We start from the raw sequence: 26914 nt of genomic DNA, 5'->3' as shown, positions 1-26914 counted from the left end.
TAGTGGAGGCGGAACTGCAGCAGTTTTGGGTCTGTTTCACTTTGTAGACTCCTGTAATGAGTATGGGGGAAAGTATTGTGTGAGCAGATCCTGCATTGGTATAGTAATGATAAATACTTTGATCTTACATGGTAGGATGGATGTTTCTCTGCAGTATGCATCATATTAGAGAATTATTAGTTATACCATTACTGTCCATGTGAAGTTTCTTGTGTCTTCCTCTGGTTTCTGTATTATATTGGCTCTTATAATACAGTGGAAATGACCCACCTCTGATTTTGATCTTGAATTAATCAGAAAAAAACCCTGCATTTGTAATTCTGAAATAGGTAACTGACATATCTATAGTCTGAAATTCTCTTCTGGGATATATATCCTGAAGGACATCAAGTTTCTGTATTACAAAGATTTGAAATTATTTCTGTTATTTAAACACTGAAAAAACCCTGCAGTGAAATTTAAATGCAGCTTCCCTATTTTGTGTTATCTGCACTCCACCACTCCTTTTGATTCATTCATTTTGTCTATCACTAAACAAGATTTTAGTTGTAAATGGCCTTGCTGCTTCTGAGAACGCCTTTCAAACCTTTTGTGTACTATATTTTTATGTTTCTATTAAGAATCTAATTCTGAAGGCAAAGTAATGATTAAGGATCTATTTAATGGCAGATATTTTGAAAAGTTTTTGTCTGATCTAATGTAGTATTGAAGCAAGTAAGACTACCGTTATGTTAGCATGCACTTTCCTAATAAATAAAAACACATTTTGCCCACCTCTGTGGCATACTTGAAGTAATTTGTAACTGTTGATACAAGAAATTCTTCAGAACAGCTTGCTCTTTGGAAGATTATCATGCTTAAATTAAGCTTTATTTTGTCCATTGTGGCTTTTTTATAGTGTTCTGGCTAACACATTTGAACTAACAAGTTTTAGAACTCTTAAGACAGAGAAGCTGACTTCATTATATAAAATTAGCTAAGGACCACTGGAAAGTCTAAACTTCAAGTCCACTAGGTAGTTAACATGGAGTAAAATACTTCATTAGAATTTCAAGCTTCAACTTAAAGTTATATCCCAAAAAACCCATTTAAAATGGTGTAAATTGTTCTCAAAAACATTAATTTTTTTCTTTTTGTATTTAATAATGCTGTCTCCTGTATTGTATTCAAAACATTTCTGTGCTTTTGAAGAAATGTGAAATGAATGTGTGTGTCTGCTTTGTTGTTTTGTTTTTTTAAGAGAGTCCTTAATACGGACTGCATTCCAGTGTCTTCAGCTGGTTGTGACAGACTTCCTTCCTACAATGCCATGTACTTGTCTGCAGATAGTTGTTGAAGTTGCAGGAAGCTTTGGACTTCACAATCAAGAGCTAAATATTAGCTTAACTTCCATTGGTTTGCTGGTGAGTTTTTTATTAGCCTACAGTGATGCTGCTTCTGGCTTTCATTTTTTTCTTTTCTTTTTTTAATGAAAACTTATCTGTAGTCAGTTATACAAATGAAAGCCACAACCTAGCTTTTGGGTTCTTACTGAACTCCCATGCTGTCATTTGGAATCATAGGTAAATTGAGAGAGCACAACTTACTTTTAATCTGCATGATTCCAGGCTTAGTAAAAGAAATAGAATTGCACTGTAACCATATTCATCAGTATCTTATTTTTAATATGTGTTTTTTGTGCCCCCTATAACTGGGGCCTAAAATCTGAAAGAAGAGTAATTTTTGGGCCTCACAATATTTATGTGCTGATCTCACTTCAGTATAGGGAAATTAATATCTTGATGTACTTTGCAAAATGCTTTCTGAAAATGAGGCAATTTATTTCATGATCACTAAGAGCATTACCCTATTTTTATTGTACAACACCATATGTCTTATTTATTTTGTAGTGGAATATTTCAGATTATTTTTTCCAAAGAGGTGAAATAATTGAAAAGGAGCTAAACAAAGAAGAAGCAGTGTTGCAAAAACAGGCAGAAGAAAAGGGAGTGATGCTGAACAGACCTTTTCATCCTGCATCACCATTTGACTGTCTTTGGTTATGCCTGTATGCCAAACTTGGAGAACTGTGTGTGGATCCCCGACCTGCAGTTAGAAAGAGCGCTGGGCAGACGTTGTTTTCTACTATTGGTGCTCATGGAACTTTACTGCAGCATTCAACGTGGCACACAGTAATATGGAAGGTATGATGTGTAAGCTTCCATTGAAGGTTTTGTAAAGAGTATTCATGTTTTAATAACCATTGACCATTCACCATTTAATAACTATTATCACTTTTAAAATACAAGCCACTTTTAAAATATAATTTTAACATCCTAATTATTTATTTTTTACTCAGAAGTTTGATAAAAAGATGGTTTCCTTCCTACAAGAATGAATGACTTACATTTTTTGAGAGAAAATGGAGATGTTTGAGGGTCATGTGATTGGGCTGATAGGGCATTAGATGGAGCCTTGCTTTGCATTCTGTTTTGAATCTTTCAAGAGGGTCTGTCAAATGCTGTGTTCTAAGTCACAGTGATGTTTGTTGTGCTTTATGGAAACTTTAGGCTATATTTGAGCCTGCCTGTTGTAGCTGGGAAGTGTCTGAGTCCCACTGGCATTAGCGTTCTCTTGGTGCTGACGCTGTTCTCGGTGGGTTTGATTGTGCTATTTCCAGCCCTTCTCAAGTGATCATGGGTTGACTGATTGTTAATCTTGGCTGCTGCAGAGACTATTTTAGAGCAAGGGAATTTTCAGTGACACAGTGACTGAAAGGATAATGAAAGAATTACTATTTTTTGTTGGTTTTCTATGAATACAGCTATGTTATTTGAAAAGTTGCATTTTTCCTCTTTTTTCCTGGCTATTACAGGTTTTATTTCACCTGTTGGATAGGGTTCGAGAATCTTCTACGACAGCTGACAAAGAGAAGATTGAATCAGGAGGAGGCAACATTCTCATTCATCATTCAAGAGACACAGCTGAGAAACAGTGGGCCGAGACATGGGTATTAACACTCGCTGGAGTTGCAAGAATATTTAACACTAGGAGATACTTACTGCAGCCTCTAGGTAAAATTTATAGACACAATGATAAACTTTCTGCTTTTGTGTGTTTTTTTCAGTTAAAGTACTGGGCAAGAATCTTAATCTTAGCTCAAAAATGGTTTTTGTTGTCTCACCTCAAATGTTATGAAAATTATGGAGTTATTAATTCATGTTCCTTAGAGCCAAAAATTGTAACTACAGATTTCCTCTTCTGTATCACAGTACTTGAGATTAAATCTCAGTAGTCACAATTCAGTCCCAATTCTGGGTGCTAAATAGCTTTAAATTATAGTAGACTGATAACAATAATAATTTGTCTTTTCTTTGTTTTTGTCAGAACATGCTTTTCCTTTTGTCTTTCTAAGGGAATTCAACACTTGCCTGGAACTCTTCCATAGCATCAGTCAAATTTAACAGTACTCTTAGAATGTAAAGAGAACTGACCTGTAAAGTCAGTGGAGTATTGAACATTTACGTTGTTCAGCTGTATGTAGTAATATTTTACAATAGCTTAGTAATTTCTACAAGGAAAAAGTGTAAAAGGAATAGAGAATGTTTACAAAGAAAAGTCCTCATTAGATTAATGTAGCTTCGCCATCCCATAGTATACAATTAATATATATTAACTGGATATAAGTTGTGTTTTATTTAATTTTGGTCATTTGTGATGCAGGTATCAACATATTAACAACTAGTAAGTGTATTAGTCATTTGCAGAAATGTGGTAGAATTTAAGCTATATTAAACTTGAGTTAAAACTGAATAAAAAAATTAGAACTACTTTAATTATTCAAACCCTTGTAATTAGTAATATAGAAAATTGAAGGTTAAGGCTAAATTTAATGAAAAACTCAAACGCCTCAAATGAAATCTTTTCACAGTACAATTATCAGAGCGTTTTAAAACCAATTCTTTATTAAATACATTGCATGAGTATCGATTTGGCCCTTAATTCTTTTTGTGTGTTTAACCCTTCTTGAAATCAACAGACATCTGGTATGTAAAAGAACAAATCTGTTTCACTATACTGAATGAAGAAAACGTATTTTACTGGTGTGGGATGTGGTATGTGATTTTTTGCTAGCAAATTTAGCATGAACATAGGTATATTGTTTCATTCTTCATATTTATGTGTTTCTCTGTCACATTCATTTTTTCAGGTTATGGTTGAATTGATATAAAAGTCATTCAAATTGCCACCTAATCTCTTGAAATTTCTGTGTATTGAGTAACAAGTACATGAGCAGCCTTTTAGAGAGGCAGGGTGGGTGGGAATGGGAATAGGAAGCAAGTTCCAAATTGATGTTTCTTCCCTCCTCTCTCTTTTTTTTTAATAGGAGACTTTTCCCAAGCCTGGGATGTTCTTCTTGATCACATCCAATCAGCAGCACTTAGCAAAAATAATGAAGTTTCCTTGGCTGCTCTGAAAAGCTTCCAGGAGATCCTACAAATTGTTTCTCCTGTTCGAGACTCTGAGAAGCCTGAGACACCACCTGCCATCAATGTTTCTGTACCTTTGGTGGTAGGGACAACCACTGCCACTAGTCTTGGCCGATCGTTCATGAGAACTGACTCCATAGGAGAAAGAATAGGAAGATACAATGGATCTGAACCTCCTGTAGTAACAGATGAGATTGAAGATTTGAACCTTTGGTGGGCAGCCTGGAACAGCTGGTACAGGATTGGTTCAGAAAGTACAAGGCCTCCAATTACTTGTGATAAATTGACTTTCATTCCCAGCCAGCCTTTCCTTACAGCTTTAATTCAAATATTCCCAGCTCTTTACCAACACATCAAAACTGGTTTCAGCATGGATGATCTCCAAAAGCTGGGTGTCATATTGCATGGTGCTGTTTCAGTTCCAATCAGTTCAGATGCTTCCCCTTTCATCCTTCCATCTTACACTGAAGCAATTTTGACAAGTTTACAGGAAGCGGTGCTTACAGCTTTAGATGTTTTACAAAAGGTAATAATGCAACTTTTAGTGTGTGAAAGGTAAACTACAGTGTGTCCTACTTCTTCTCTATAGAGCTACAGTGTGGTGATTTAAACACGATGTTTTAACTTATTTATAACTGCACAGTGTATTGTGTTATAACAATCAGATCTCCATTCCTGTTGCAAAATAGATGCTCTGCATTGAAAGGAATGGTGTAATCTTTATGAAATGCATTTTTGCTTGATTGCAGAAATACCTTAAGTGTTGTGCTGTGTTTGTAGCCATTTACTTGTCCATCTAATATTGAAGTACTGTTGGTGTTGATATTGAAGATCTGTACATGGAGATGGGGGAACAGTCCCACAAAAAGTATTCCTATATGATGTCCAGGTGCTGCCATGAACAAAGTCTAAAAGAACAGTGATCATGAGAACTTCCAGTTTACACAAAGCATAAAATATAGAAGGTTCTCCAGCAGATTACCTACATTCTTGCCTCTTATTAATCAGTTATTTAAGGAAAATGCTGCATCTCTGCTTAAGAAAGTCTTACTATAGAACTCATCCTCAAAGAGCACCCTTCATGCAAATGAATCTACGAACAACAAATGAGGGTGCTCTTTTTCTGGAAAGCTGAAAAACAGAAAAGAGTACTGCTTGCTTCTTTCTTTTTGCCTTTGTGAAATCTCCTTGCAAAATTCAGTGCTCATTCACAAAACTTATTTGTTCAAAAGAAGCAGAGTTGATAATGAATGAGATCATGTATTTATATTAAGCACTACTTTTAAAAAAACAACCCCACAAAAAAAGTTACTTGGAAAGTGCCAGAATTAAAATATCCATGTGACCTGACTTCATTCCCTTTGGGCTTTCACGTTATGACTACTTTGCCTAGCTATGTGGTCATACTTCCCCGCTGCTGCTGTCAGTATCCTGCCCCATTTAGCTCATAGAACACATGGTGGCTACCAAATGAGCAGCAATTCAGTGTTTTGTTTTCTTTTTTTGCTTAGTATGGGCTGATTTATCTCGGGCAAGGCAGGATCATTATCTTGCAGCCATTAGTTTAGTTACTGGTTTTAAGAAATATTGATTCATGTATTTTGAAAATAGAGGTATAATAATAGCATCATAAAAAGGCTTGGGTTGGAAGGAACCTTAAAGATCGTCAAGTTCCAACCATCCCTGCCATGGAAATGCTATGGAGTAAATTATTTTATTTGAACTTCAATTTGGTTTGCTTGGATAGAAGCTGGTATTAAATCTCAGTTTTGTATGTGGGTATATAAATAACATGAAGTTTTAAAACCAGTCGTGTCTACTACATTTTCATCCTTTTCCAGTCAGACTTGACCCTTTTTTATCCTCCCTTTTCCAGCAGCTCAGTCCTGCCCAAATCCTGTTTTCCCCATTTGATCAGTCCATCTATTTGTTACGATCCGGGTTAAACCCAGAAAAGCCAAGCAAGCTAAGTCTCTGTGCATAAACGGGAAGGAACTCAGAAGGTTCAAAATATTCCGAGAAATGAGATTAAAACCAAACGAGGTTAGATGTTGATGCCAAAAAATTGATGTATTTTATTTAAGAGTAGAGAGGGAAAGAGAAGAATAGGAAAAGAAGTGTGCATGGGGGGCTGGGGGGAACAGGGAGAGGTGACAGGGGTTAGGTGGAAGCAGATCACCCTCCCGAGGGTCCTGATGACATCTCATTGCTCCCCTCCATCTGATCTGCTGGTGGTCAGGGTCCCCCATCGCCGCCATGGCCACACCACGGCACGCTGCCACATGCCACCACACCACATGCCAAAGAGTGCAGAATCCCGTGGATTAATGTACACTTTGGGCCAGGTGGGAAGACTCACGTGTCTCCCCTTGCCAGGGGCTAGCTTGACACACTGTCCCTTGCAACACTGAGGGTCTGTTGCATCATCTCTGGTGCTCTGGTGCAGGGTCTGGGGACCCCTTTGAGGGGGCCCATGTCACTCCTGCTGTGGATAAGCTCCCCCCCTTCCCCAGTGAGGACCCCTCAGCTGGGCTCCTCTGCACAGTGGAGGATGGGCAGTCACTGCACCTCTGACCAGAGGCTTTTCCAAGATACCCAAAGCCTCTCCTTCCTCCACCCTTTGCTTCCAGGGGTTTGTGTGAGCCTGGCAGCTGATAGCCCTGGGGCTGTGGTCTCCACCTTGGAGGTGTTAAGCCTGTGCTCCATGAATGTCCCCAGTCCTGAGTTGTTACTTTATCTTCATCAGCAAGCAGTGTAAGGCCTCCGTCAGGGCCCCATTCAGGGTGCAGTGGTCTTCTCTGCAGCTTCTGTAATACAGTTGTAAAAATCCTTTAAGAAAATATTTAAATAATAAACTATAATATTTCAGTCTCTGACACTGTTCATCTCAGATTTTTCTGTTTGTTAGTCTCCTTATCCAGATGATCTTAGTTTCTAAAGGCTGCAGGCATTAGGGCTTTTCAAAGAGGGGGTTACCAGAGTTTTTAACATGAGGAAAAACTGCGCATTATTATACTCTTGTTCTTGTCAAGATGTTAAACTGTTGTAGCTGAAGGTTTCTAAACAATAACAAACGCAGTAACTCCGCATGAGAAAGTATGACATCTCCCTTCCCCACTCCCAGTGTCAGCAGGTTACCATCGCAGTTACAAGCCTTTGCAAATACCAACTTCCATAAGATGGTACCTCAAACCTCCCGTCCCACCTATGCTTATGTTACTAACACAACAGCACTGAAGTTCCTAAAAACATTACTTAAAGTATTTTCGGACATGAGTAAGTTCTGTGAAGTTGCGTGATTGCTCCTCTTGGCTGTATAAACAGTACAGTTCACATGGCAAGGCAGCCAGCCAGCGCTGATGTGAAGCAAAGGCCATCTGTCAGATGGTTTTGCTTTAGGCCAGAGTACCTTCTTCCTCTCTTGAAATCAATTGATACTCTCAGGAGTACACACAGAAGCATTAAAGAAGAGTATGTAAATATTTGCAGTCTTTGAAATAAAACACGTCTCTGTGTTTGCGTGTAGGATCAGGTCCTTTGCTGATACAGGAAGACCTGAGTCAGTTCTGATTTTCTCAGAAGTTTTGGAACAACTTTGCATTTTGAATAGCATAAAAAAACCGTAACATTTTTCAGACTGACCCCTGACTAGTTGAATAAAGGTATTTTATAATGTGATTCCACTAACAAAGGACATTGCGACTCAAGAACATGGATACAGAAAGGAGCTTTGGGTCTCCTTTCAGGCTTCCATATGTTGAGCCCATTTTACAGCCTTTGTTTTATTCTTTGTTGTCTTTTTATTTTTCATTAGAGCTCGTCTTCTAGTCTTTTACTGCTGTAGTATACAGGGGTTTTGAGTTTTTTTGATAGTATAAGTACACTGTTCCTGAAATGTTTTCCATTTTAAAGCAAGATTATGAGTTTCAGCTATACCAAATCATATAATTCTCATTTTATTTACATTCCTTTCTATATGACATTCTTTTAACTACTTTTTGAAGCCTTCTATGATTTACTTCTGAGATTTAAATGTTTATTGAAGTAGAACTTAAAGATGATGTGGGTGAGATCTATATACAAGACTTATATAATGCATCTTATTTTACTGACATGTCAAAGCCGAGTTTGTGAAGAAAATATACCTTTTATTGGATGAGATAGCTGTATTTACTGAACTAGGTATCTTGCCACTTTATTTACTTCAATAAAGTAACAAAATTTAATTTTCTTAAACTGTTGGAACTGTACACTGTCTTTCATACAGCATGACTCTTGCATAGTCTTATATGGGGATTTTTCTGTAGGAATTCCTTGTACTGATGCAGGTGTTGAAAGCAAAAGCTCAAGAAATATATATTAAACTTCTGTATTTTCTTTTGATAAAGGCTATATGTGTGGGCTCAGAAGGTATGCAGATAATGTATCCTGCAATCTTTGACCAGCTGCTGGCCTTTGTAGAATTTTCCTGCAAGCCTCCACAGTATGGACAGCTTGAAACTAAGCACATTGCAAATGCAAAGTATAATCAGGTAATTAGTAAGAAATCTCACTTGTTTCACTTGGCTGGCTAATCCAATTCAGCTTAAGATATAGGTTGTTCAGCAAGATGCATTTGTTCAATCTGTAAAAACTTAACTGTGCATGTTGTGTAGTAAGTTTTTTCTACATGCTTTTGTTATCTTCTTTTACTCCCTTTGCATTCTTCTTTACTTTTATACTTTGTATTCCTTCGCGTAGGAAAGGTCTAGCTTGGACACCAGGCAAATGTGTCTGAATTTGTACATGAATTAATCTAAAATAATTTGTCCTACAAGAGGTACTAAATTTAACACAAAGACATTATAATTTTGAATGGACAAAATTACCTCAAGCTTCAGATTTTTGAATTGCACGTGCTGTAAAGAAATGGAACGTGTTCAGTAATTCTATTTGTGTACGCTGCTGTTCACTGAGCATGAGCATCTGATTCAGTGTAATCAAAGAGGTAACTATTATGTATGTATTAATTCTTCTTATTCTGTTTGTCCTGCAACACAATGGAATCACACTAGATACAACTATTTGCACCGGTGAGTTAAATTTCCTTAAAGATTGTCCTAATGTAGTTGTCTTGCTTAGACTGCAACATTTCTCCTACTTAAATGTACTTTACTTCAATGTAGAGTACATTTTCATAGCCAGACTACATTGTATTTGCAGTTTTGTTGCTTGGACCATATTCTTAGCAAACCTTGCATGCATTAAACCAAGAGTTCAATGCAAAACATACACTTTCTGTTCCTTAATTAGTATGTTTTCATGTATAATTTAGTAATTTACTGATTTCCTTTCCTAGGCGGAATGGGTGGCATTGAATTACGTACCATTTGCAGAGAGATCACTGGAAGTTGTGGTGGACTTATACCAAAAGACAGCTTGCCATAAAGCTGTGGTAACAGAGAAGGTTCTTCAGAACATTATTAAGGTAAAAGTTTGACCTGCATGTGCTCTGAATTTAATGAGCTTATATTGAAAAACATGAGTTTTATTTTCAGCTAGTGTTGACAAATGCTTTCTGGGAAGCTTAAAGCTGTAGTAAACAGATTGATATTTTATGAAGATGAGCAGTGGGGAATAATTTCTTTTGGAGCTGGAAGGCTGTTGATTAGACTTTGTGTATTGTTCTTAGCTGGGTAATGTCAGCATCAGTATTTCAGTGTTAAGATAAAAATCAATAAATGTGTTAGGCCACAAAATTTTCATCTTTGGAAGTGTTAGCACCTAAATGTGGTAAGTAGGCCTCTTAGTAAATACGGCACTGAAGGCCAAAGACCAGTTTCTGTACACTGGCATATATACTTCGGGGGCATGTGCTCTATTACTTTTGATTTGTTTTAAATTACTTCATGTGTCAATGCAGCTATGAAATGTTAAAGGTGAGCAAATATACCTTTAGGGTGAAATTGTCAAATTCTTCACTTTTTTGACTATTCCATTTCAGCAAAAAATTTTAGTAAATAGTAGAAGTAATAGTAAATGTTCGGAAAATAAAAATGTATATGACCTAGCTTGTTTGCAATGCCTTGGCTGCCATCAGGATTTTCCTGTATAGAAATTTAGAAACCTGAATGTTAAAGCAGATGAATTAAAGCAGGTGATACTATTTGAAATCTGTTAGGAATTAAATATTTGTATTTCAAAGTTAATGCAGTTGTTTTCCACTTCTGTTTTAATGGCATTGGTAAAACTGATAGAAATACCCCTTTTCTGTAACATTTGCAGTTATATAATATATATCATATAATCTATTGCAATGTATGAAAATGCTTTTAAATTTATTTTTCATGTCTCTAAAGCCCATGTTGATTTTGGAATTAGATTTGACACGTATGACCAATAGCAGCAGAAAAAAAATACTCTGTTTATCTCTAGGGTAAGATTCTACCTGTCATAATTTTTTGCCATAGAGTTAATTATAATTGACACCCTCATTAGAGTCAGAGTGAGTCTTTCCTCCCTTTGCTTTCCTCAAATCAGACACTGAACTAAAAGCATGGGGGACATACATATAGTACCTGAATTTAGTCACTATGTATTTGAAATGTCAAGTAAATAATTGGTTTTCCAAGATAAATTACTATCAGGTTCTAAGTAATTTTGACTAACAATACTAAAAGGAATGCATATATGTGTAAATAGTTCATATGCCTAATGTTTTCAAATATATAAATGACTTTATTTTATAGATACTGAAGATGACTTTCTATCTAAAAGGCTTAAAATTTGCTGTGTTTTCATCTGCTTTACATTTGATTTGTATTGAAGCCTTTATCTTAGAATTTCCCTAACTGTTCTTACTTTCAAATTTGATGTGGTTTAACAGTCAATAATGTCCAGATTTCTTCCAGTGTTTATGTATATAGTTCAACTTTACTAGGAAAAGTCTAAATTCAATGAGGCTTTTTTTCTTTACTGTGGAAGCCCTTGGAATGGCTTTATAGGAATGAGACTAAATTCTCCAGAATACACTGATGATAAACTGCCTGCAGTCTCTTAGATGTTAGGAAAGCCCATTTGTCAGACTTAGCAGAAATGGTGGATGGCAATACAGAAAAAGAAAATTAGTGTGTGATTTCATGGTGGAATTGATAATGAATCAATTTCTTCTTCTAACCTTGTACTTGGCTACAGACCTGTGCTTTAGCCAGCTGGTATATGATAAATCATCCTCAGAATTACATTTGTAGAAGGCCATCTCATATACTAGCTGAAAAGATAGGGATTTGTACTACCATCTGTGACAGTGTCTCCCAAGATCTTGTGCAGAAACTTGCTGTAATCTTAGATTTGTCTGTGCAACTATAAATTTTATTTTGACTTTCATTTTGCAGACACTAAGAATACCCCTCAGTCTGAAGTACTCCTGTCCTTCTGAAAGCACATGGAAGCTAGCTGTGTCCTCTCTTCTCAAAGTTCTCTCCATTGGACTACCTGTTGCAAGACAGCATGCATCGTCTGGAAAATTTGACAGTATGTGGCCAGAGCTAGCAAACACTTTTGAAGACTTTTTATTCACAAAAAGGTAAACACTATTTCCTTTTTATTATTATTTTTTAAAGGGAAATTCTTATAAGTAATTTGTTCACTATATGTGTCAGTAGAGCTATTTGATATCTGAAAATTATTTAATGAATGATGGAGAGAAGGTAACCAATCTGTCTACTTCAAAAAGCTATACTTTTAGAAAGTAATAGCAAAAGCTTCAATCAAAAGGTGAAGTGTAAGAGCAAGCAAGAGCTCAGCTGAACTCTCAATATAAGGCACAGTCTTTCTGAACAGGACTGGGAGTTCTGTATGGACTCCCAAGGACATTTATTGTAGATTTGATAAAGAGTTGCTGATATGTACTCAATTTGTTCCTTTCTTCACTTTGAACAGAATTGCAACAGTATTTTTCTAATTAAGGTGAACAGCATTAACTATATATATTTCTCCTGAGTTCCATCTTGAAATACTCCATTTACTATGAATTTTCGAAAATTATTTCATATACTGCTGTTCACTTAGAAGCCCATAGTTATGTTGCTTTTGTTTCTACCTAAGATAAATTGACTGCACCTTAATAATTAACCACACTTTATTTATGATACTTAATGAAAAAGGTAGCTAATAATCATATTTATGATGGACAGATTCCTCTCAAGAATGGAGCACATTCTCAATTTCCAAAGGGCAGGTTGAGAAAGTCCAGAATTGAAAAGTAGTAATAATCAGAGACAGACAATTTAATCGTTGAATCATAGAATGGTTTGAGTTGGAAGGAATGTTGAAGATCATCTAGTTCCAAACCCCCTGCCATGGGCAGGACACCCTCCACTAGACCAGCTTGCTCAGAGCCCCATCCAGCCTGGCCTTGGATCTATTTATTTGTTCAACCAAAGGCATGTATCATTAGCAAAACATTATCAATTTTCATAATATAGTAAAAGCTTGCTTCAGAGAAGAATTTTTTTTGTCCCTTGGCAATGGGTAAAAATCTATTTCAGTACAGCAAAAATTATCTAGGTTAGACACTAAGGAAACCTTTTACTCTAAGGAAGGTTAGGTATTTTAGATAACTGCTTAGGAGTGGCATGGAATTTCTATCTTCTGTAAACATCTGTGGGCAAGCATCTTTCAGGAGTACTTTAAGTATATCTAATAGTGTTTTAGAATAAAGAACACAGTGGAATATGAAAAATTTCAGTAACAAATGAATCTTTCTTTTTAACAGAGAACAGTAAAGCTCCTCAGTGCTTTACACTAATATGCTGTGTGTTTAGTTTTGAAACACACAAAAGTGAGCAACCAAACACAGCTGTATTTACTAATGATGGATAAATAGCAGCTTGCCCAAAACAAACAAAAAATAAATACCAATGAAAATTTATTTTAGAGACACATCCATTAGTGAAAATGTGTGTAATAATGAATGGGTTTGGAATAGCATCAATAGGATTATATGGCAATCAGGTGAAAAACCTTCCTATTGTTTTTTCATTTATTTGAAAGAAAATTCTATTAAATAGGAGGACCTTAAAGTAGAAAAGATCACCATGATGGATTAAAAGACACTTCAGTCATCCAAGTTTTTATTTTATGCTTCACTGTTTCTTTAATATAAAATAATCTTTGCAGTATCTTGCTTGGTTTTGTTTTTAGCTGCAGTTAGTATTCCTGCTTCCATTCTGAGACAGGCAGTCCACATCAGTTAATGCCCTATAATCTATATCATTGTTGGGTTTACAGAATTAAAATGAAGGTTTTTCAGGTTATTGTAGAAGAATATATGTTCCCTTAAAAGTTGCTTTGGGAATACATATTACTATTTGCTGTAATTTAATTATTCCTAAATATTTGCAAAGCAAATGAAACAGTTCCATTTTGCATGTTCTTAGCTGACCAAGGCTGGTACTGCTACAGTTTTTTGGTATTAATTGTTCATAAATCCAGGCAAGTAAAATTATCACAACTCTTTGGCGTAATTCAGGATAATCGCCTATCATCTTCATTACCTTTTTGGCCAAATATATTGTGGTTTTTTTTAATTTACAGTGAGTGATTTATGCTTTACTTGAATATTATTTCAACCATAGAAATTTCATCTTAATGTGTTGCTTGCTAGAAACTATTACTCTTTATGTTAATTCTAATACCTTTTGCCATTTGTCACACATGGGCAAATATTCTCTGGAGGTAGAAGAAAAATAGTACTTGTGTGAATATTTATGATGCCTGATGATGTCTGTCTTAAGTCTGGTTTTACCTCTTTAGCAACCAGAGTGTACACTATAACTTTACATACAAAACGTGTTTTAGAAAAAAATTTTTAATCATAATTAAAGGTGTCCTTAGAAAAGTGTAGAAAACTTTTCTTTCACCTAGAAACTTTAAGGTTCAAAATAATTAAAAACACTAAAAATAGGCTGGTATTTTATAGAACCACATGGCTACAACAAGAAAATTTGACCTGTTACTGTAATTAATGCCATTTATCATTACGCTTTCCAGGCTTGTTGTGAGTAGATGGATTTTGCTTACATAGTTGTATGTTGTGTGGCTACAGAATGTCTGGTTTGGGGTTGTTTTTTTTACCTGCCTTATGTTAATCTTTTTCTAAATAGCAGTTTGCCTTCCAAGAGTATGGTTCCCCTACATACAGTTAGAGCCCTGTCCCTTGGTAGCTTTAGGATAGATAGCCTTTCTGTTCTCTCTATCAGCCTGAGCCTTGTGCTCCTAAAAAAAATTAAAGCTGAAAAGGGAGTACATCTTCCTCATGCCAGTAGTCAGGACAATTGTAATAGCAGTCATTTCTCCTTTTCTTCATCCGCTTTGTTCTCCTCCTCCTCCCCATATTGCTACTGAAGCGTGTCTCTCTCGCTGTGATGCAAGGAGGGCTCTAGAGATAGCTGTGGAAGTTCCCCACGTTGAGGTAATTCTCTTCAGATTTTCTTTGCTTTAGTCTTTCCGCACTCTGTGCAAGATGCTATGAAACTACCCTTAGCAAGTAGGGCAACCTGCCCCTTTTGGTTTGAAATTTGCTAAATTGTGTCTTCTAGTGGTTTATAATTGCAGGTTACTCAGTCTCCTGAATTTGTAGTTGTTCCACTTGCAAGGAAATTGAATTCAGAATTTTCAAATTTAGTGTGTTCTTTCAATTTTTTTTGGTAATTCTCATAGAAAACATATATCAGTCATAGTGGTGCCTTATTCCAAGGCAATTTGAGAGAATTTATTCACTGTTTTGAAAGTAACAGCCAAAATTTATTGCTGAGTTGAGGTGCATGTCAACCTTCAGGTTGCAGGGGAAGGCGATGAGAATGTACTTTCCAACTATCCATGTTGGTCCTCTGTTTAAGGCCAGCCAGGTGGTATAGAACTGGTTTTTGGTGTGTTTCCTGACTTATTTATATTAACAATGAGTTGTGCTTTTTAAAACTTTTGGTACTGCTTGGACTTTTGTCCATATCACCAAAATCAATTAACCGAGCCACAGCTGAAGAGAATGCTCATAGTTAGATTCATGACTTGTAAACTTGAATTGGTTTTAGTAACCCTGCTGAACCTGACCAAGTGGCTTTACTGCAGCTGTGAGTCAGGTAATCTCTGGTGGCTTTCCAACTTGCAAATGTGTCATGCAGGACAGGGAGGTTATTAAGTTATGTGCAGGAGTGTACAAATTGACTGAAGCCAGCATGGAATGGAAAGGTTCTGAAGCACAAAGAATTTGGGAAATGCAGTTCAGTTGACTCCCCAAGAGGCTGACAGTGAGACAGAGTAACCCCATTACTGTGTTGTCTGGATTTTTAGCATTCTCTAACATGTCACCCCTTGTGACAGGAATAGTTAGATATATACAGTTAGACCTGAATATGGTTAGAACTGAAAATTTACTTTCTTATGCTGGCGTTCTGTAATTTTTCCTAAGCTCTTTGTTTCAAGTAAACCGGAACTTTATCTCACAAAAACCCCTTACTTTTCTTCCTTCGTTCTTGATACATTGTCATACTCCACACTTTCCACTATTAAATGTTTTAGATGTCCTGTGCTATTGTCTGTCCAGGCTTTATGCAAAGCTAGGTAAATTACTTCCTTTTGTACCTTCTCTTCAAATCTTTATTCTCCAAGCCTGACTTAGCACTGCTGGATGGTTCTAAATATGAAACATCTGCATCTCTGTAAGACTCACAAAAGCCTTAATGCAGTCAGTCCTTTGAGCAGCACTGCATAACAGATTTGATTAGTTTATCTCCTTTAGCTTTGTTCATTAAAATATGCCAGTGCACTTTGTCTTATTTTTGTATGCATGTTCTCCAAGTTTCCACCTGGCTGAGCATTGGGTAGAAAGATGAAACTATTTCACTGATGTTCTAAGTTTTTAACCAATATTTCAAACATGTTTCTAGTTTAACTCGTAACCCTTCTAGTCACTGTGGTCCTAGAAACCGTATGTGTAGATAGCCTAATATTGCTTCTGGCAGTGAAACTGAGTTGGCATTGATTAGACAAGAGGTCACTGTAATTTGAACCCTTAAATTAAAGCTCTGTGAATAACGGTATTTAAGATAGTGAACCTCTTCTGCATGGTGCCACCTCTATCTTTCGGATAGGAACAGTTTCAAGCCAGCTGTGGGGCTAAATGAGAGGGGATACTCGTTGTTTAAAATGTACAAAGCACAGCAGAAATGGTCTCTGCAGCTTTGTACAAGAAATTTCAAATACAGCCCAGAGAGCCCAGGTAAATGAAAAAGGAAAATACTGCTGTCATAGAGAATTAACAACTTCCAAGATAGAAGTTTCAGCTTTTTAAATTTTTTTTTAAAGCAAGCTACAGCTGAGGAGACTCAATAATCTTGATTTTTGTCATAAATCAAAATGACATTTAAAATTAATACATTTTATATAACTTAATTTGCACAAAATTGTCTTCTAGTAAGAAGTAAGAAGCTGGTCTGTTTATTATTTCATATTGTTCTTCTTTCCCAGAGGCTTTCATAGAAGCATGTCAAGCCATTATATACAATAAAATTCAACAAATGTGTGTGTGTAGATATACATATATATATACATATATATATATATATATAAAATTTATTAGAGCAGAAGTCTATGCTCACATGAGGGAAGTAAATCAATACTTTCCCAAAAGATGCTTCTGAACAGAGTGCTGTGCACAGCAGGACTCCGGGTGGTTGTTAGGTTTTTGCTCTTGGCTCTGAAGCCCTCGCTGTTCAGTGGGCAGGGGCTGGGAGCTCTGTACTGGGGAAAGTTGCTGCATCACACTCTTATCTTTCCTGGCTCTCGACCCTCCAGTATGGTTTGGATATGTTGTGCCAGAACACCAAAGTATTTTGCCCCTAGATAGATGTATCCATATAGGCACCTTACAAAAATCTATTTACTTGGGAATAATTTGCTACGTGAACAAATGCGTACCATAATCTGTAGTATATAAGATAGATCAGATATGGATGACTGGGCAGAAAGGTCTTAACATGTCTTTAAGTAAACCTCAGCTCAGCGAGTCATAAATTAGGAAGTGTCAGAGTGAAATCTTCCCTTGTATTTCAACATGACCTGCATTTCTATGTATCATACTAGCTTACATTACTGTTTAAAGGTTTTGCATAGTTAACAGCTCTGGGTGTTAGAAAAGGTACTGACTGAACAACTACTTAATATTTTATTTTATTCTATGTTTTCAACATAAAATTCCAAACTTCCTGACTGCTTAATACACAACCCAATAATAAATACAATATTTCATATTTTATTCTTTGTGGTTTTTTCTAGTCACACATGTAACACTTGTCCGTTTCAAAGATAAATTGATCTAGACTTCATCTACATGAAGTCTCTTTGAGGAGCAGAGATATATTTATTTTTCAAGCAGATACATTGGTACATACATAATACATTCATAATTGTCCGAACTGAAAATTAGCTGTAGGTGTGAAGACTGATCTTCTAGTGTGTTATGTTAAGCACTCAGAAGATGGGGAAGAAAAAAGCCCATCTCGGAAAAATCATATTTGTCTTGGTCAGCAACATACAGGAACACTGAAAGAAAAAATCATGTAAAATAAAACAAAACATCTGTCAGCTAAACTAACCAGATTTGAATGAGATTTCAAAACCTTCAGGGTCCTTAAACTTTCTTTAAAATTGGAAATGGGATGGGGAAGACAGGCCCAGATGAGTACCGTTACGAGGACAAGATTGGCACAAGTTCACAGTCCTATACTAGGCAGCTGCCTTGCCTGTGAGCATGTGCTTAGCTCTGATTCAACAGGGTCTGTTGAATCGCTTCTGGACATTTCACCTGAAAATAAATAAAGAACGCCAGAAAGTTCTAAATTTCTTCAAAACTATTGTTTATAAAATGGGTTTTTCTTTTAATAAAATTCATTAAGAATGAGAACATATACATAATTTCAGTTAGCAGGGGAAAAGGACATGGTAATGTCCCATTAATTAAAAGTTTTTCATTAATGTAGAGGAAAATGTAAAATTAAAAAAAATTTTTACAGATGAACTGCTGAAACTCGAAAGTATTTTTCTTGCGTAGTGAGTGAAAAAAATAGGTTGGTCAAAGCCCCCATCCAACCTGGCCTTGTGATCATTAATCATTACCATATAATAGTACCAACTTGATGCATGTAATAACTGTAATTGTAATGTGTTTTCCCATACTTACCTCCTTACACATGATGTAAATTTAAAGTATAATGCACTTTGTTTATTTTTAGTACACCTCCTGATAATCTCTCAATTCAAGAATTTCAGAAGAATGAGAGTATTGATGTTGAGGTAAGGAACTTTTAACAAATATACTATTGCAAGTAACAAATTAGTGACATTGACAAGTTGCATTTGGTTTTTAAATAATTTTTTGAAAAGTTACCCTTTCATTACTTTTTCTGTGATATTGTTTTCATTTTTGAAAACAAGACAGGAAATTCATAGGCCCAGAATTCAGCTGCTTCAGGGTGATGCAAAAAGTAGAAAGTGGGGTGCCACAAACTGCTTCTTTTCCTCTCATCTTCAAAACAGTGTAGAGTGGCTAAGCCAGAATGTTTCTGCCTCTAACTCATTATGTGATCCTTACTATTATGTTATTGCTGAGCATTTACACAGGTATTGTAGACCACAGAGAAAGCTGACAATTAAACATAAAAGGAGTGCTTTCTGCTTTGAGAGGGCGATTAGCAAAAATTCCTTTTTTCTTAGACATTGTTGCCCTTAAAATGTGTTCTCAATACTGAGAAGCTTTGGCATAAATGAAGAAATGATGTGTTGTTCATGCAGCACAAAGATCGCTGTAATTGTAAAGAGAAAATGTTTGGTTTCATAAGGCCGAAGAAAATGAAGAGAAGATGATACTTGAAGTGAGGAGCAACTTGTCCCCTTTAACTCCAGGGCAAAGAAATGTGGCAGAACAGAGATTAGGGATGCAAAACAAAAGGAGTTGCAGAGAAGACGTGGCAGTATCGGTGGTTTCATCACCGTCATCTTTCCAGAGGGGTGGCTGGAACACAAAGATATCCGGATGAAAAATGAGAGCAGTTCTGCCTGCAGTGAGCAGAATTCTCAAATCTAATGGATTAATTTATGGAGATGTAAACCCACTTTGTTCCTGAATGGGAGCATCAAGACAAGGATGGAGAGCATTTCTGTTAATGTGTATTGCCTTAAGCTTGTTTAGATAATTAACACACTTGTTCTGCTTTACAGATGTCACATTGTTAGGGATGTGGTATGTGTGTTAATGTCATAGTGAGGGTATTGAGTTGCGGTTAAGGGAGAGAGAGATTCCTCATGCTAGATTTTCTCTTTTCAAAACCATAAATTCAATTTGAAGACTACACTTCAAATGTCATTTGAAATCTCATCAGAAACTCTGGCAAAAGTGGTGGGGGGAAAGGTTTATTATTTCAAGTTAATTGTCCCATGCAAGACCACACTTTTGGACATATCTTCAAATTTCAAATGCTAGCAATAGAAGATTTTGTGAAGTCTAATTAGGCCTTTCTCTCTTGTTAAATGTTTCTTCATACTAGATTTACAATTTTATTATTTAGAAAACCAATATAAATATATGTAATTTATTTTAGGTGGTGCAGCTTATCAGCACAGAGATACTGCCATATGCTAATTTTATTCCTAAGGAATTTGTTGGTCAAATAATGACTATGCTCAATAAAGGCTCAATACATTCTCAGTCATCCTCCTTTACAGGTATGGTACCTGAATGACAAAAAAATACAGTGTTTAAATCTACTAGAAAATAATTAAAATGTTGAGAGTACTTATTATGATAAAGACTTGAAGTTCCCTGGCACAAATTCAATATAGACCATTTAATATCTAACATTTTTTATAAACTATATTTTGTGGAAGTTGCCAAGCTTTCCTTGCAATTTTTAAAAAATTACTTCCTTACTGCTTGGACCATATAATATATAATATTGTACTTGTGTTACTTTCTACATAGTTTATTTTCCTTTGTGCCAGTTCTAGCAATCATTTCAGACAATTGTAAGACAGACATAATATCCTGTTCTTAAAAACTAAATGACCTTAGTGTAACTATATGGTGTACCTAACCAGATACCTTCTCTGCCTTTAAGACAAAACATTTCTAGGGATTTTTGGAAAGATGAAAAAACTGGACATAAACCATTACATAGAAAAATACTTGAATTGTATGGTACCAAATATGAGTAGTACCTACAGTGTAGGACTGGGTTTGCTGTTTTTAGATTATTTCATGTATTTTATAGTTAAAGCAATGTCAGGTACATGACATGTTACTGAGAATGTGGCAGAATGAATTTCTTGTTTTTGGAACTATTGTGATTTTTGCACAGTCATTTTTTCTTAGAATGTATTCTTATTATTTGTTCTTATCACTGTTAATATTTTTTAATACTAGAGAAGTGATAACCTTTTCTCAACTTATAATAAACTGATTGAAATGCAGCATCATGCACACTGCACAATTAAATGCATTATTTTACTTCGACAGAAGCCGAAATAGATATTCGAATGAGAGAGGAGTTTTCTAAGGTGTGTTTTGAAACACTGCTCCAATTTTCATTCAGTAATAAAGTCACAACTCCTCAAGAAGGCTACATCTCTAGAATGGCACTTTCTGTGCTGTTGAAAAGGTCACAGGATGTATTGCATCGCTACATAGAAGATGAGAGATTGAGTGGCAAATGTCCTCTTCCACGGTATGTGCGTTGTCTTTAGAAAATAAAGGTATTACCAGGACTTTATGAGAAGAAGTTTGCATTCAAAATATCACTTAGTCATGAAAAAAATGAGGGGTGTGGGAGATAATAAAATTTAAAAGGCAGGGAAATCTTTATGGGGAAGATACTTCAAAGAAAATTGCTGGTACCAAATTTTTTTTTAAAAACCTTTAAGTAGCAATGGTCATAGTCTGTGCTGTTACATTTTCAGTTACTGAAACAATGTTTCTGATCTCTCTAGCATAATATTTCTGAAATCGGATTTCCTTTTATTCCCAGTAGAGCTATTTGTAGTTTCTAAATTGAGAGGTGGGTAGAATATCCTCAAAAATACGATAAAACATCCAAACAGCAATATTGTGAATCATTACTCAAGTAAGTGTTCTTGAAATGGAAAAATTGACTGAAATACTAAGAAATTCTTTCAAATGGGAACTTACTTGAAATTTGCTTAACTTTTGAAGGTTTTTGATCATGAATGTGGAAAATTATTATCTTTATGTTAGCCTTATCACTTACCCTGATATGAGTGTTTTCAGATTGAGATTTGTATGGTGTTACTGTTTCCAGTACCACAGCTAAAGCTGTCCTCTCTGAGATAACAGCAATAATGGTGGGAAAGTTTTTTCTATAAAACTTATATTATTGAAACAAAAATGAGTAGTTGACTGTTTGCATTTTTTCATTTGTAGGCAGCAAGTAACAGAAATAATATTTGTTTTAAAAGCTGTCAGTACTCTCATAGATTCACTTAAAAAGACTCAACCTGAAAATGGTAAGTTGATGGTTGTTAAGTAACATGGTTCTAAATAAGGTAACATTATATCTTCGCCAAAGATGCATTTATTATTTCCTTTAGTAGTCTTCCCAGAAATTTGAAAGAAAAGTGTAGTCTGTAAGAGTCAGTGTTCTGTAATTCTTTGTATATGTAGGTGGCAGGTAGACAGCAAGAAACCCCACAAAGTTCTTCCAGCATGCCTAAAAGTATAAGAACCTAAGATATGTTTAATAAAAGAGAAAACTTCAATTTATGGTGTCCTTTATTAGATAAAGCTTGGTGTCTTCTGAAAACAAAGAAAAAAAATGCCGTTCCAAAAATATTAATAGAATTCTTAAATATATGAAGCCTGGTTAGACACTTTTTTCCTTCTCATGATACCTTTGTAGGTTGCTATGGATCATGTTCACATAGGTGCAATCTGCAGTTCAAGGGGTGTACAAGTTAAATGCATGGACAGGCTGGTAGATACATACACTTGTGGTCTTGCTTTCCCTCTCTTCCTGCTCTATTATTTCCTGTCCCCTGGATTGAGCTTAGCTCATTGATGCCTGAGTAAATGGTTGACAGATGTATTTAAATGGCTGAATTAAATGAAAGACCTCAATTTCATTTATAATCGTGTATCCTGTTCCTCTTGTAAGCTGCACCTTCGGTATGTGTGGAGAGTTCTTGGAAGGAAACAATCATGAGTCTTGGTTAAGCCCACTGTATTGGGCTCTGAAGTTGTGACAGAACTGTGTATACATTTCCCCCTACTTCCCTGCTTTTGATATTAGAAGGAACAGGAAAAAACACCCTTTTCAATCCTGAAACAAACAAATGAAACACCCTTTCCAGAAAAACACAGGCAGGTGAGTTTCTGGAAAGAGGCAGTTCCTCATTTGCATCATCACTGAGCAGCCAGAGTTATGATGATACAGTTTCCAAGGTTCATGGCAAAAGGGTGCAAGTTTTATGCCGGGATGCTAACCCTGAAGGTAACTGAAGTGCTACTTTAGTGGGTCTTCCTCTTAGAGGGGTAGAGTAGCCAACTCAGCTGGACTGTTCCCCACATCCCTCTTCCTGCAATGAGAGACATATTTCCCCTGGTCCATATGCAGCAGTGCTTGCCAAACCTCCCACACACTTTCTTAGAAAGAGAACCACTGGAAAAATTACAGAATCATTTCACTCTCACTTCTTCTACCTTTTAATAATTTTATTTATTTAAGATAATTATTACTGTTGTCTGAAGCCAGGGGTTTGTTGAAAGCAGAGCTAACACAGAAATAAGCAAGGAAGTGACTTTATAATAAGATTCATGCTACAGTGTTTAATTTTACTTGTTGGAGTAACAAAACTTTACCATGGATATTTTTTGTCTTTGTCCAGTGTTTTCTACCTTTGCGTTCTATAGTTCTTGTAATCTGAAATGATCTAAAATCAATAGAAAGTCTCACTGCTGACAATTTTCCAAAAGTGAAATGTGCATCCAGTTCAATTTTCTGTCAACAGTTGAGAAAAGCAGGCAGAAAACACTTGCGTATTACAGATTGAATAGAAGTATTATGTTAAATTTGTCAGTTCTTTATCCCAAAACCACAGTGAATGACTTATATATAGAAACACAGGTGTGTAGCACCACTTTAAGGATATTATCCCATCTGGCCTCCAGTTGCAGTTGAAAAAACAAATGGTTCTCCTGCAGAAATCTTGGCCCATATCTGAGTGCCCTGCATGGATGCCACAGTGTCTGTATAGCACCAAGTACCTATGTTTAGGCACACTGTGAATGTGCCCTGACTTAGAGGTATTGAAAAAAATCTGTTGTTAGTATTTGGACAGTAGTAAGTGATTCAGTCTGTTCTTTTCTTCCCTGCAGTTGATTCTAGCACATGGGCACAAGTTATTGCCTTGTACCCGACTTTAGTAGAATGTATCACTTGTTCATCCTCAGAAGTGTGCTCTGCTTTGAAGGAGGCACTGGTTCCCTTTAAGGACTTCATGCATCCACCAGCATCCAAGGTACAGAATGGAGAGTCTTGACCCCATAAAACTTCTTTTTGATCCTTGAAGGGAATATCCAAAACTGTTTGCTCCCAGTTCAAGTTTCTCTGAGGAAATCTCTTGTGACTAGTACTTTGGCAACCAGTGCTGACTGCCTCTTAACTGTACTAACGAGAGCTCAGTAAGTCGTGAATACAGGCTTTATCTCAAAGGTTCCAGAGCGAGTAGCAGTGCAAACCTTTAATAAATTTAACTGACTAGTTGGAATCATTTATAATCTAATGTACTTGCTACAGTATCTTGAAGTGGTGATTGAAAAGTGGGCTTATGTACAGCTTGTTGTGTATGTGTTAATGATGTAATTAAAAATATTTCAATTCAGTCAGATTTATTAGGCTGGTGTTTTGCACCCTTTTTTGAAGTACGAATTGTACTAAAATTTTATGCAAGATGGTACTGTAACATTCCATATATCTGTAACCAGCCTTTGTAAACAAAGGGAACTGATATACTTGTGTGTATAATAAATGGTACAGTTATGTATAAAATAGTTGCATTTATTATTTAAATTCTTTTAAAAATATTGATAATGTCAAATGCCTGAAAATGTATTTATTATGAATAAGTTGTATGCTTGCATTTTTACTTACAGTTTGCCTTCTAAATTGCCAGATATGCTCATTCATATCTGATCATGTTAGTTTTTGCTTAATTGAATGTATCTTCTTTGTGGCCATTGGACATCTGCAAAGGGTCATACAACAAAAGATTGAAGTAAGCAGTCACAGTCTGCTGATCTCAAACTTCAGAGTAGTTGACCTGAAATAAGTTTGAATATGCAGAAATCCACTGTAGCACTTCAGCACTACCATACCTCACTTTATAATAAATTTGTTTCAAGATGTTTGTTCTACTTAACTCTATCCATTTTTGCAGTTGCAGCCTTGCTTTAAAAAGAAAACAAACATATTTGAGGGTTGTTAGCCTTTTTTGACCTTCTTGGCAAGTATCACAGTCTTTGAATCGACCCAAGAAAGGCAAGTTCAAATATCTAAAATACTTGGCTGTAATATTTTGTTAATAATTTTAAGTGTTTTGTTTTGTAATGTCTTTTCAACCCAAACAAATTGTTCTAATCTTTTAATTATAAATCGTGTCTGATAAAAACCATGAAAAGTGTATTTTTGAAGATAGTTACTCATTTAGAAATGCAGTAAAATTTGTCATAAAGTAAATGTGAATTTGTTTCACTGTCGCGTAATACACAATTGAAGCAAACCACTTTTAATAGTATTGTTTTTAAAGTTTGTGATCTAGCATTTAAAGTTATTTAATTAATCTTGATTTCAATAATGTTTCACCTGTATTCACATTTTTAATCTGTGATGTGAAAGCACAAAGGCCAAATGTAAAAAAAAAAAAGAAAAAGACAGGTGCCTTTCTATGGATTTCAGAATTTCAGAGCTTACCCTTAGGGTTTTATTTCTTCAAGTCTTTTGTAGATATTAAAAGATCGTCATGCATAAGAAATGGTATTACATCTGTTTGCTTTGCACTTTCCTTGCTAAAGGGACACTGATTGGTATATGTGAATAGGTGTAAAAGTTGTAGAAGCTTCAAGCTGAAGGTGTGATGAACTGGTCAGGGTTACCCTGCATGAATAATGTTCTCCAGGCAGTTCTTTGGACAGCTTGCTCCCACAAGTTTCCAGTTTATGGTCCTTTTTTAAAGCTTTCTGCTTCAAAGTACAGTAAATGTTAAAGAGGCTTCAAGACCTTGCACATTTCTGCGACCAAAGTTACATGGAACCTAATTGTCAAACCTGAATAGTTTTAAGAGAATACACACATTAAGGAAACAAATGCTTCTTGTTAATAGAATTTATGTCAAAATACCTTTTCTGGAGGAGCATTTCCAGTATACTGCAGAACCGGGTCTTGCATACACGTAACAACATTATCCATTCTCTGAAAGCGAAAGCCTGACAACTGCTCTCCTAATTAGTGGAAGATAAGTCAAGGTCATTAAAAAAACAAACTGTAGGGCAGGAAAGAAGGGAATTAATTTGTTTTAGAGTATATAGGTGTGCAGACCAAGCTATGGGTGAATTTGTTTCTAATTAGTTTCTAATGGATTTTTCAGTGATAATACAGATGCATTTGTTCATTGAGGCAAATCTTCATCTTTATCTGTAATTCAAAAAGGGATGCATGAGTCTTTCCTGACTCTAGAGCTTAGACTACTTTACACCTACGAATATTAATCTTCAAAAGGTTTTGAAATAAACTACCAATGAGCTAACTTACCATCCTTTTCTCTTAATTACAAAATGAATAATATCTGTGCTATTTGAGGCATGTTTTGGCCATGCAGTCTGAGGTTGACCACATTAAAACTGCTTTTTTGTATTTTGTATAAATAGTTTGAAAACTAAAAGCTACTTAGCTTAGAAAATGTTTTCATTGACTAATTTTGTGTGTGAACAAGAATTATTCCCTTTACTGTGCCTTCTTGTCCAACCCTCAAATATTTCCTCCAACTTGAAATATCAGTTTCTTTTTTCTATTTGTACTTTTTGCTAAGCATTCTTAGGGCATCTTTGATGCAGCAGCATTTTTGAATATTTAAATTTCACATTTTTACATGTTCCTAGCAAGGTAAATCTTGTTCAGAAGAAATTGAATTAATTCAGCATTACCTGTTGAGTAGACCCATGTCCAAGTTCTTTTCAAATCTGTAGGGTTGCTTAGTCATGAGAATTTAAAAATGTGGACATTTTCAGGATGGGGTCTGCAGTGTCGCTGAAGTCATCTATAAGTGTGGTACAGCTGACTGAATAGAAATGCATCTGCTGGAAGTTAGAAGATAAGCATTAATTGCTTATTAAAAGTAACCACAAT

General features: G+C 35.7%; 1 protein-coding gene across 3 annotated transcripts in view; it reads left to right on the top strand.

Moving 5' to 3' along the window:
• The window catches only part of MON2 (MON2 homolog, regulator of endosome-to-Golgi trafficking), a 67616-nt gene extending 41225 nt beyond the window's left edge, over positions 1-26391 (top strand). The window contains exons 23-36 of one of the 3 annotated variants that reach the window (XM_082280003.1): positions 1241-1403; positions 1890-2183; positions 2855-3053; positions 4367-4995; positions 8858-9001; positions 9524-9541; positions 9808-9936; positions 11843-12033; positions 18740-18800; positions 20105-20228; positions 21019-21226; positions 21940-22022; positions 23890-24032; positions 24951-26391. In XM_082280003.1, coding sequence (XP_082136129.1) covers positions 1241-1403; positions 1890-2183; positions 2855-3053; positions 4367-4995; positions 8858-9001; positions 9524-9541; positions 9808-9936; positions 11843-12033; positions 18740-18800; positions 20105-20228; positions 21019-21226; positions 21940-22022; positions 23890-24032; positions 24951-24998 — 2434 coding nt within the window. In that variant the 3' untranslated portion in view covers positions 24999-26391. Of the gene's footprint in view, positions 1-1240; positions 1404-1889; positions 2184-2854; positions 3054-4366; positions 4996-8857; positions 9002-9523; positions 9542-9807; positions 9937-11842; positions 12034-18739; positions 18801-20104; positions 20229-21018; positions 21227-21939; positions 22023-23889 lie in introns of all 3 variants that reach the window. The other 2 variants (XM_082280004.1, XM_082280005.1) reach the window with 2 other exon arrangements.
• The last annotated feature ends 523 nt before the right edge of the window (positions 26392-26914 follow it).

The sequence above is a fragment of the Coloeus monedula genome (genome assembly GCF_965178545.1).
Source record: "Coloeus monedula genome assembly, chromosome: 4".
Taxonomy (NCBI): domain Eukaryota; kingdom Metazoa; phylum Chordata; class Aves; order Passeriformes; family Corvidae; genus Coloeus; species Coloeus monedula.
The sequence above is the reverse complement of the archived record's forward strand: the minus strand, read 5'-3'. Positions and strand labels throughout refer to the sequence as shown.